This window comes from Pelobates fuscus, chromosome 4 (genome assembly GCF_036172605.1).
Source record: "Pelobates fuscus isolate aPelFus1 chromosome 4, aPelFus1.pri, whole genome shotgun sequence".
NCBI lineage: Eukaryota > Metazoa > Chordata > Amphibia > Anura > Pelobatidae > Pelobates > Pelobates fuscus.
Window position 1 is genome coordinate 117,357,019 of NC_086320.1, and position 12,523 is coordinate 117,369,541.

At 41.1% G+C, this 12,523-nt stretch overlaps 1 protein-coding gene across 1 annotated transcript in view; it reads left to right on the top strand.

The window, feature by feature from the left end:
• Nucleotides 1-12,523, top strand: part of SMCHD1 (structural maintenance of chromosomes flexible hinge domain containing 1) — a 181,109-nt gene that overhangs the window by 149,799 nt on the left and 18,787 nt on the right. Inside the window, exons 44-45 of the mRNA XM_063453045.1 lie at nucleotides 5,268-5,338; nucleotides 9,358-9,529. Coding sequence (XP_063309115.1) covers nucleotides 5,268-5,338; nucleotides 9,358-9,529 — 243 coding nt within the window. The remainder of the gene's footprint in view (nucleotides 1-5,267; nucleotides 5,339-9,357; nucleotides 9,530-12,523) is intronic.

A 12,523-nucleotide genomic window follows, 5' to 3' on the forward strand; every position in this document is an offset into this window, starting at 1 on the left:
AGGGGTGACATGGGACAATGTCAGGGAGGGAGGGGGTGACCGGGGCTTGGGAAGGGGGTGAAAAGTGTCAGTGTGAGGGAAGGAGGGGTAATAAAATAAATTGCTGGTGGGCTTCCCATCCGGTCTGCAGCTTTGCCGGGTGTGAGCTGCAGACTACGTGATAGGAGTCTCACGATCACCAGAAGTCAGAGCGTTGCCGTGGTAACCTGCTGCAATGCTCTAATGGGGATCTCGAGAAACTTCAGTCTGCAGCTCACACCTGACGGAGCTGCAGACTGAAGGCTGGCTCTTTGGGCAGACTGGAGAGGCCTCGCACCTAGCGGCATTAAGGGCAAGGACCAAGGACCCGACATGTAAGACTGCCCTATGGTGATTTAGGCGGCCGCGAGGCCCCATCCAGCGCAAAGCCTTCGGCAGCCGCCTAATTAGAGAGCCACCTCTGATCCCTCATGTTGTAGTCTTGCAATCTTGATGTTTAGTGTCCAAAAGCTCTGCATAGAGGTGCCAAATGCTCACCAAAGAGATGCACTGAGCTATGAGGAAGCAGTGGATTGGCTAGGATCATCATCACTAATGGTCTCAGCTGGAGAGCAGATGTGGCGCAACTGGCTTAGGATTAATGGTGAGCAAAACAAATTTATCTTACAGATACTGGCAGGCCATGCATCTAAATAGGTCTATGTCTAACGTTAACAAGTAACTTTTATTAATTACTTTAAAAGTTCAGGGAAAAACTAATAATACGAACACTACAGTGGAATAGAACATTTGCCTCACACCATGTGTAGGTAGAGAAAAATGAAATAATATGCAAAATTACTTTATACAGAAATCTGTGCCAACAGTAAAACTTGTATCTGAGCCAGTTCCTAACTTTAACTCAATTAGAAATGTAAAAGGTCCCAGTTCGAAAAAGTATCTTCTTATAAATAAAAATGAATCCAAGACTCAGGCCCTGCCTTTCCATATGAATCACTTAGAAGTAGCTACCCTTAAGATACTGTATTTATTTGATTGGAGGATTGAATATTTGGAATATTTAGGAATTAATTTATGTACAAATCTAGTAAATATGCATGCTCACAACCTGGGGAAAGCATGGCCAGGCCTACAAAGAGAGATGGGGTGGGATGGAGCTCTCATGGTTGGGGAGAGTTGCGTCTATTAAGATGACCATCCTCCCCAAGATTTTGTATTCTTTTAGGACCCTACCCTTGACTATACCGTTATCTTTCTTCAACAGAGTTCACTCTGTAATGCTAAAATTCATATGGGGAAATAAAATGAGTAGGATAAAGCTTACCTCCCTGCAGCATCACACATCTGATGGCGGTATTGGAATACCGAACATCCGTAAATATTACTTTGCTACCAATGCTGCAGTGGCTATGAGTTTTAATTGTCAGAGCAATAGCCCAACATGGATGGAGATGGAAGAGTCAAAAATTCTACCGATTAGACTTACGGAGAACAAAGACCTAGAATATCTAAGTTATTTTTGTCAACTAAAACTACGCTCAGAGCCTGGGACATTGTTTTTAAGAATAATAGTCAGACTAAAACATTATAAAGAGCAATGCCTATAGAACTATTGAGTGACCATGTACCGTTTTTGAACATAGAGTTTTGAAAAAAATATTAGCACTTTAACATCAGAAAAATTCCTTGAGTCGGTTAACAGAACAGATAAAATTATAATAGGCCACATTCTGATTGCAACAAACAAAACAAGTGTGTAAATGTAGGCGCTTAATTATGAAAACAGAATATTTGATGTTCAGCTGCTGAAAACACTGTGGATATCCCAATTCCACGGCATGCAAAGTGTAACAAACAAACTAATTGTTTAGGTTATATGTCTCACCACCCAAAGCACAAAAAGTAGGAGTGCAGCGCTGTATAAATTGTTACTTACCCCTTTAACTTGTTTGGGGTATATTTACATGTAATAAAAAAGAAGAAATTATACAAAATTGCAATATATTTTTAAAGTTATCCAGGAAGTAGAGGATATATATATAAAGTCACACTCACATGTTATAGAGCCTTTTGGATATAGGCTCTAAAATCTAGGCGTTTGGGGCCCTTTAAGGTGGCTTCCAAACCTTCTATATCTTCTTTATAGTATGTAAAATAAAAGCAGTACAAACATATGGGTGCAAGCAGTTTAACCCAAAATATACAGATGAATATAAGATTTGGCAAAAAAAATTGCTCACCTTTTTGGGAGTCTGTTTAAAATAAATGGCAATGTGCATGGTGTCAGTTTTTAGGGTGACACTCCCCTGTAGGAAACCGGGATCTCAGTGGAGATGAATGAGGATGAAAAAATAAAATAAAATGTATCAAGGTTTTTATTTGCAAATTTGTTTTAACTATATTAGTTTGCAAATAAGTACCTTGATACATTTTATTTTTTCATCCTCATTCATCTACACTGATATCCAGGTTTCCTACAGGGGAGGGTCACCCTAAAAACTGACACCACGTACAAAGTTGGGAGCCAGTGTGTGACTATATATATTCTCTACTTCCTGGATAACTTTTAAAATATATTGCACAATTTCGTATAATTTCTTCTTTTTTATTACATATAAATATACCCCATACAAGTTAAAGGGGTAAGTAACAATTTATACAGCGCTACACTCCTACTTTTTGTGCTTTAGGTGGTGGGACATATCACCTAAACAATTAGTTTGTTGCACTTCACATTCTGATTGCATCTACTTCGTGCTTACCAAGATATTGGAAATGTAAAAATGTTCAAAGAAGTTTGGAATTTAATCTTAGATAACAAAGCACATGAACTGTCTTATATGAAAAATATGCATTCCTATGTAAAACTTAAATGTGATTGGGATAAATGGGACAAAGAAATTTAAAAAGCGTACTGTTTATAATGTGGATTTTATGTTCAAATGTATTATTATACAAAGACTGTAAACAATACATAGTTTTATTTGATACTAAAATGGATGGACATCCTTCCCCACCTCCAAGTTTCCATCTTTCCTACCCGTAGTGTTTATAATTTGTTGTAAAACTTTAATAAAAAATGTTTGAAAGAAATCGAAAAGGTATTGGGAAAGTCATTCAAACCATTGCCACCAGAGGGCTGTATTAACCCAGCAATATTCAGGAATATAAAGCAAAAGTTAAACTTTTGAAAATATAGCAAGGAGAAGATCCTCTTGGAATCTTCATTAAAGTCCCTCATAATAGACCGAAAACATGTTCACAATAAGTATTATATCTAAAGATTATCAAATCAAATGGCAACCACGTGGTAATACTTCATTAACCAGCTATCTCTTGTGGGGAGATATAATCGTATCTTTATGGGATAGACATTCTTGATTAGGCAATTTCTCTCTTTTGCAAAAAACATTATTATTTTTGGTATTCATATACAGCTTTACAATATAATAAGAGGGGTAAATGTAACAATAAATGAGAAGTCCAAAATGTTACAGTAATGGTAGGTTAATGAGGATCCTGCTCAAATGAGCTGTCTAGAGGAGGTGGAATTTAAAACGCAATGGGACAGGGGATAGCAATCAAACAAGGTGGAAGTGAAGCATAACTGGAGGACAGATTAGAGTGCTGCCCTTTAGGAGAGGGCAAGGGACAGGCATGTGAGATAGAGTATACTCTGGGAGGCCATAATTTTTCTTGAAGAGATGAGAGGTTAGAATCAAACACCAGGACAGCGAGCAAGTATGGGCTGATGTGGGCTATAAGTGCCCCCAAGTCCTTCACTTACATTTAGTGAGATGGGCTTTCCAAGGGTTCTTCAATAGCTTCAGTAGAGCGACAACCGGTCCAAGATGGCGCCCGCATTCCCCGCCGCTCAGCACAGAATGCGGCGTCAATGTATTCTATGTCTATGATTATAACTGCTTAATTTCATTGAAGTATTTATAGTGTCTGGAATTACCTGGTGCAGTCCACTCAGCATTAATTTGCAATGCCTTCTGTGCTGCTTGGGCTAATTGGGAAGCATTAGTCTGAGCAGCTGTGATTGGCTGAGCGCGTCAGAGGAGCGCATTTAGCCTTTCACAGCACCCATAGCTGGTATGTCTAGAAGGAAGTGTGTCATCTCTGCCATAGCTGTACCTCCAGTAGGGGCTGGGCTGTGGATGGCCAGGGATAATTTTTAGTATTAAACAGTTTGGAAGTAATTTAGTACTGAATGGAGGGACAGTGCCAGGGGACTCCCGGTACTATATGCAATTAATTGATATTAAAGGACCACTCTAGTGCCAGGAAAACATACTCGTTTTCCTGGCACTAGAGTGCCCTGAGGGTGCCCCCACCCTCAGGGTCCCCCTCCCGCCCGGCTCTGGAAAGGGGAAAAGGGTTAAAACTTACCTTTTTCCAGCGGTGGGCGGAGAGCTTTCCTCCTCCGATCCTCCTCTTCTACTCCCCGTCGGCTGAATGCGCACGCGCGACAAGAGCTGCGCGCGCATTCAGCCGGTCACATAGGAAAGCATTCATAATGCTTTCCTATGGACGCTTGCGTGCTCTCACTGTGATTTTCACAGTGAGAATCACGCAAGCGCCTCTAGCGGCTGTCAATGAGACAGCCACTAGAGGAAATAGGGGAAGGCTTAACCCATTCACAAACATAGCAGTTTCTCTGAAACTGCTATGTTTATGAAAAAATGGGTTAACCCTAGAAGGACCTGGCACCCAGACCACTTCATTAAGCTGAAGTGGTCTGGGTGCCTAGAGTTGTCCTTTAACTTGACAGTGTGCATTTAAGCTTCTCAAGCTTTTCCCACCTCTAACCAACCCCTACCTTCTTCAGTTAAATAAAGGAGTACACAGGTAGGGAGTAGTGATGTCCCGAACAGTTCACCGGGAACTGTTCGCCGGTGAACATAGCTTGTTCGCGGCGGGCGAACATATGCGATGTTCGGTCCGCCCTCTATTCGTCATGGAGGCGGGAGGGTCTGCTGCTGATTGGCTGGAATGTGTCTGCTGACTGTGAGGTACAGGGTCAAAGTTTACTCAATGATGACGAATAGGGGGCGGACTGACCATCGCATATGTTTGGCCGCCACGTTCGCCATGAACTGTTCGGGACATCACTAGTAGGGAGACTTTCTTCAGTTTTGTTGTGGTAGCGGTTATCCGTGTTGTTAATGAATTTAGAGAGTGGTGTCTGATTTTGCCTCTTAACTTAATTAATTTCTACTGTACTCCTATATTTTTTTATTTAGAGGTGTTGAGTGTTTTTTTTTCCATTTATTTTACTGTAGTTTTTGGAATGCTTTTGGGGGAGACCATCATTTTGGATAATTTAGATGCTGCAAATAACTACAGGAAGCAGGTATGTAGCAAAATTATAAAATGTTTTATATTTATTAACTAATTAACATTGTTATATTGCAGCATTATGTTATACATATTTATTTCATGTATACTATGAAAAGTAGATCAGAATTATTAAATGTTCCTCCACTTAACTACTTTTACCTACGATCTGTACCTAACTACCTCTAAGAATGAAGATTTAGAATGAGATATTTTCTTTTTAATAATAAATACCCTATTTTCAGCTTACATGTGCCCTATACAGCCATTAATCTGTAGTTAACTAATTTCAAGAATATTGTGACGGAAAGCTCTGCAAAAAACATAGTGTTGGAATTCTTGTAGAATAACCTTAGACGACTCCTTCCAGCATCAGATCGTATCAGTATTAGAAATAATTCCATGTTATATACATACAGAGATTGTTCTTAGGGCGTTCCCCTCTACTGTAAATCTACAACATACATCCATGAGTAATGTATTTTTTCTTCTTTTATCTCATACCCTTCCCCTCTAGTTTTCTGATTAGGAGGCAAAAACAAACTTCTTTTATGGAATCCTCAAACAAGAGATACATATTTATTTTTGACATATTATGCTATTTTTGTCATTTTGTAAATTGGTTTATTATTGTTTTTATTTTGTAAAATGGCATATCTTTGTAGTCTCTATTTGTGTTGTATGTATGCTCTCCTCTTAGTTCTTTCAATTGAAAATTTTCAAAAAATTAAAAAAAACATACATTTGGTAAAGCAGAATCTGTGTGACTTTATAGTGCTGTAGCCTATTCAAAAACCCTCCATTTATCAATTAACATAATATTTTGGGGTGCAGACACTTGGAAGGCACATAATCTAAACCCCTTGGTGATAGCCAGGATCACTTTAAGACTTGCTTGATTATCAAGATCAGACAATTTCCCAGTGCCTCACTAGTAAGTCATCGTGATGAACGCTGGTATTGCAGATAGAGGCTGAGTGATTATAGCTCGCAGTTGTGGTTTTGATTCGAACGTTCTCCAAACGAAGTACAGCATCCAAGTATATTCCCCAAGCAAACCAGACCTATAACCAAACATCAGCCTGATCTAGATGAAGGGTACAACAGGAATGGTTTATTCAGGCTAACCATCCGGTTTATATGCAGTTACAAATGTACAGGGTTTACGCTGACATATTCCGGGGGCATTCCCCACTGGACCTGAGAGGGGACAGTAACAAAATACATTCTGCAGTTACATTGGCTCTCAGGTCCAGAACACTGCTACATACAATAATATAATCCTTCCCCTGTACTGGGGAGATAATTGAGTCTGGCACTATACTAAACTCAATAATCTCCAAACACAAAAAAACACACATTTCCACAAAACCCAGAAAGTACCCCAAACTCCATGGAAACCCCACAAAAGTCATATCCCCTGATAACCCTGATCTGGGGGACCAGCATATTCAAAAAACACCCAGATTGGTTCAGGGGTTCGGGAGTTCCATGGAAGTTTTAATTTGACCAACCACACACAAGGCTCCTGCCCAGAAATAGTTCTATGAAATTAGGCTGCGTGGTCGGTCTATTTTGAAAAGTCTAAAAAACGAATAAATCCACGAACGGTTCCCCTAGTTTCTGGGAGCAAACTACCAAATAGCGCTCTCCTGGCTGGTCGGTGAAAGGAAACAGGCGTTCGCGAAGTTGACCGGCGTTCGGGAAGCCGAGTATTTCATTTTAGTTCCATACACTCGACGACCAAGTCGACGACCAAGTCCCACTGCCTCCTTTTGTGCGAACAAGATGGCCACACAGAGAGAGCACTTAACTTGCGGTCTGCTTTGTAGTTAATGAGCCAGGGGTGGTCGGTGTTAGTTTTATCTACCAAACAAGGAAAATCAAAGGTAATGAAACAAAAGGTGTGGTTCCTTCACAGTCCTTATCAGAATAGCAATCTGGAGGTCCCTGCAGCTGGGATGGCTTCCAGTAATAATAGTACAACTTGTGATCACTGGGTGTTCTTGTAACTGGAAAGTCTTACTGGTGAGGCTCAACTGTAACAGCCTGAATGATTGCCACTTGTCACAAGACCACTGCGCCGGCCATTCACAGTGTCTATTTGGCATGATTAACATCTGATGTCCAGATCTATGCTGGCAAATGCTTGAAAATTATCGGTTTGGTATTTCTGGGTGCCTCACTGATGTGGTAGGTTCAGATCCCAGGCCGGCTGACTTATTGGCTCCCAGGCTGGCTGATCACTTTGTGAGGCAAATATGGGAGTGGAAATGCAACAATGACCCCCCACCATGCCTCCAGTTCAGAGGCGACCTCTTTCCCAAGTATATGAAACAGAGGACTGGGCACTTGTGTGAGGTATAAGGCAGTTGTATGTGACAAGATACAGCAACCTTCAGATTTTTGGAGCCAAAGCGTAGCTGTCATTAAGCATGATCATTGTTCTTGACACTCACAGTGAACCATCACTAAAGTTAGAAATATCTTCAAAATGCAACTCTTTAACCACAATCAAAGATAGTGTCACAATTACCAAATAACATCTCTAGAAAGTAAGCAAAGATGTATATCAAAGCTAGGACTTAGTAGTAAGATGTCTATAATAATCGCCATTAAATGAACACTACAAGTGCAATAACCACTAAAACTTGTAAGAGGATTGCCATGACGTCTTCAAATTGTAAGTAGTCAAACTGTTTTGGAACAGTTGTACTTCTTACCTGGATGCTACTGCTCCCTGCCTTCACTACTAACACCAGGAAGCTAGATAGATCCTGCTTAAGAGATCTCCTTAGATCTCCTGTTTTCAGGGCACTCATGCTATCATCATAACTCCAGCAAGCTGCAGCACTGAGGGTGCCTGGAGTGATTCCTTAAAGTTCAATGTGTATATGGGGAAGAAAACATGAGTTTACATTTAAATTCAGCAAAAAATTGGCGATGAAATGATCAAACAAAAAGATGAACACATCTCCCAAAGTTATTTTCCTCAACATATGGTGTGTCATGAAAGGGTAGGTGGGTGCATGTTCTGTCCCTAAAGTGACATCAGGCCAGTAAATTAATCTGTGAAAAGTGGAAATTTGAAAACTGAAATTAGCATGTTTGTTTTTTTTGTCCCCTTAGCTTCTCAACAATATAGTAAAGGTGCTGAATTAATTGGTTGGGTTTTGGAAAGAGTACACCATGTCCCTCCATTTACAGTCAGCCCACTCATGGGGGGGGGGGGGGTGACCTGTGCCAGGTGTGCCACTCTCCCCCCCTCCTTATAATTTATGCCTTGCTACCTAACAGTAGACTGACAGACTATCAAAACCATAATTTGCTAAAACTTTGAAACCTTGCTTGCTACAATCTGTATGGTGTGCTCTCAAGTGGTATCTAGAAGCTTTAAAATGACTGATTTCCTGTTGATATATTTCTCAACAATGTTCTCAGCTGGCGTAAGTCTTTGAACAAGTATGCCTATCCTCTAGTACAAAAGCTGCCAATTGACAGGATTAACAGAACTGAAAAGTGGTAACTACCTTCTGGGCTTTTTACCGTTACATCTTTGTGCACCAGTTTTGTACGAGAGCCTCTTGGTCCCCATCCCTTCACTTTTTCCAGTGCTTGTTTCAGATAGAACATATCGATGGGCAGGCATTTTTTTCTGTACTTGTAGCCTGGACCCACAAACTCCATGTCCTTTGTAGCTTTAGGTATAGAAAACCACCATTAAAGATCTCCTGGACTATTTATTCTTCCCAGCAAATTAATTTTCTTCTGTATATTGCCATTGCTTTGCTATTAACAAGAAATATCTAAAGGAGTACCTTGAAGAGAAGGAGCAAAGCTTGGATTGTTGTATTTTACTTCTTCTGAGACGATCTACCCAATAGACCCTCTCTGTTACATCGCAGAAAAAAGAAGATATATCTTGTAACATGAATTTTGTTATCCTAATATTTTTTCAATTAAAATAACATTGTTTAATTTTATGCATTTCTCATCATTTGAAAGGCACTAATTTTGTTATGTGTATTTGTAAAGCTTGTGCAGTTTACATACTGCCCAACATTGCTAACCAGAGATGGGGACAGAATCCGCAGCAATGGCAAATTTGGTGGACTACAGAACAAAGCACCTACTATTGACAAACTGAGAGGGATGGTATTCGGAGCTCCTCTGCCAAAAGATTATGAAAGACTGTGTACTGAAATAAGTGAGTACAGAGATAAATTATTCATTTTAACCTCTTCATTTGCATGCATGTAATTGATTTTTTTTTCTTTTCTGCAAATATATGATAAGAAATAAAAATGTGTAAATGTCTGAATCCCAGTTGATGAAACTGTCTCCTAACAATTCAGCTCACATTGCTGTTAGGGGCTCAGTTTGTACTAAGAGACAGAATCCAGCCCAGGAACGCAGTAAATGAAAGTGTGTCGCGCAAGCACAACCGTTTTATGCAGGTGCTAAATAGTATGCACTTTTTACCCATCTGGGCAGTGGCGGAACTACCACAGTCGCAAGAGTCACAGATGCGACTGGGCCGGTCACTCCAGGAGGCCCAGCAGCCCTGTTGACCCCTAGGCCAGCATAACTTCAGGGCCGGTGCCAGTCAAACCAGTCGGGGTGTGCAGTGGCTGGGTGACTGGCAAGAGGGGAGCATTGAGTACAGTGCTCTCCTCCTGCCAGTCACTCCATGTAGTGCTGCTGAGCGGACCTCGGTCTGACAGGAAGTGCTCACTGAGGGCATCTAGCACTTCCTGTGAGACTGGATACTGTAGTCTGCTCAGCCATGGAGCTGAAAAGGTACAGAGGGGGAGGAGAATGGGGGAGAAACACACAGACGGGCTCTGGGTGGGGAGCATGAAACCAGAAATTTTAGAGACTCCGATACAACTCAAGATTTGCGCCCCCTGGCACCCACGCCGTTTCTGCCGACACGGTCCATTCTGAGTCCACTCACAAGGATGTAGTCTGTTAATGTACTAAATATGGTGTGTGTATGTAGGAGATGTTGAATGTGTGTGTGTGGTGGATGCAGTGTGTATAGTGGAAAAAGATTGTATATTTGTGTAATGTATGTAGTGTTTGTGTGTATTTGGATGCAGTGTGTATAATGAGTGCAGAATGTGTGTTTGTGTAGTGGATGTAGAGTGCTTATAGTAAATGCGGAGTGTGTGTGTTTGTGTAGTGGATGTAGTGTGCGTTTATTGAATGCAGAGCGTGTTTTGTGTAGAGGATGTAGTGTGCGTATAGTAAACGCAGAGTGTGTTTGAGTAGTAGATGTAGTGTGTGCATAGTGAATGCAGAGTGTGTTTGTGTAGGGATGTAGTGTGTGCATAGTGGATGCAGAGTGTGCGTTTATGTAGTGGATGTTAATCTGTAAAATAGAGGCTGCATTCTGCAGCCGGGAAATCGTTTTTTTTTTGGGGGGGGGTGGGATTTAACATTTATTTTATTTTATTTTATTCCCCCCTCCCTGCTTCTTACCCATGGCCAGGGAGATTGCATTCCCAGGTCATCCAGTGGCATGGTGCAGTCCCCCGGCTGCCATGCGGAGTGCAGCCATGGTAACCCGTGGCAATGCTCTGACTGCTACAGGGCTCGCGAGAGTTAGATGAGCAGTGTACAGACAGCCGGGGGTCCGCAGTGTGTGTGTGTGTGTATGTATATATGTATATGTATATATATATATATATATATATATATATATATATATATATATATATATATATATATATATATATATATATATATATATATATATATAATGTGTGCTGGGCCCCTATGCAGTGTACAGACAGCCAGGGGCCCACAGGTGCACATATATATCTATAGGTCTTAAAAAAAGTCCGGCAAGGACTGAAACGTCGACACTACTTTTTATTACTTGATGCTTGAATAAACAGCACGATTAGAAATATTATTGAGTCCTGTGAGTGCACTTCAACAAGAATATATATATATATTTGTGTACGGGATTATGATAGGGGCGCATATTTCAAGTAGGTTTAGTTTTAGTAAATAATAGCCGGTTGAGGTGTGCCGAAACCGACGAGAGGTTAGGCCTGCAAAAAGAGGGCCCACCTAGTTATAATGATATGTGAAGAGGGTGTGGTGGGAGGGGAACTTCCAGAATCGACGAAGACAGGTAAGCAAGGGGTTGTAGGGTTTATATAGGCCTTAAATCCCTCCCACAACTTCAGGCATACACCATATATATATATATATATATATATATATATATATATATATATATATATATAGAGAGAGAGAGAGATAATATAATATAGCCATAATCAATATAGATAGAGAGATATAGATATATAGTGACTATAGCTATATATATGTGCACCTGCAGGCTCCGGTCGTCTGTACACTACAGAGGAGCCCAGCACACTTTCCAGCTGATCCTCTGATATATATCTATATATAAAATGTGGTGCCATGGACTCCCAGAGCAGTCCGGGCCCCTCAGGCCTGCTGATGGTGGCCCTAGATGAGACACATGGAAAACCTTAGTGGGGGGAAACTTGAGACACATGGAGGAACTGGGGGTGAGAATATGGGACACATGGAAAAGCTGCAGAGGTGGGGATAAGGACAGACATGGAGGAGCTGGGGGAGAATGAGACGCATGGAGGAGCTGAGACACATGGAGGGGTTGGGGGGAGAGCATGAAGTACATGAATAGCTGGGCGGACGGGGGGGGGGGAGAACGAGACACATGGAGTGACTGGGGTTGAATGAAAAACGTGGAACACCTGGGGGAGAGAATGAAACACATGGGGGGAATGCGACACATGGAGGAGCTGCTTAGTAATAGTGGTGCTCCATAACACCATTGACCATGATCGGTGAGCTGTGGATACAGTCACCGTTGTAAAAATCAGCCAGCACAAAATTGCGGTCTCTTATGCAGCCTCTGAGGAAGTATTGCAGTATATGAAGCGGTTTGTTTTTGGCCAGAACTGTAAGTAACTCAATGCGATCATAATCCCTTAATTGAGAAACAGCAGAATAAATAATTTTATTTCAACAGTTGAATATCTATATTTTGGGCAACCCTGATATGTTGTCTCCACATGAAATGTTGTTACTATTTATGTATGCGTCCATATCTCTTATAAAGGGTTAGTAGTAGTTTAATCACCGGTTTGCATGTCTAAAATGTTTACCAACATGGGAAGTTTGAAAACCACTGTTA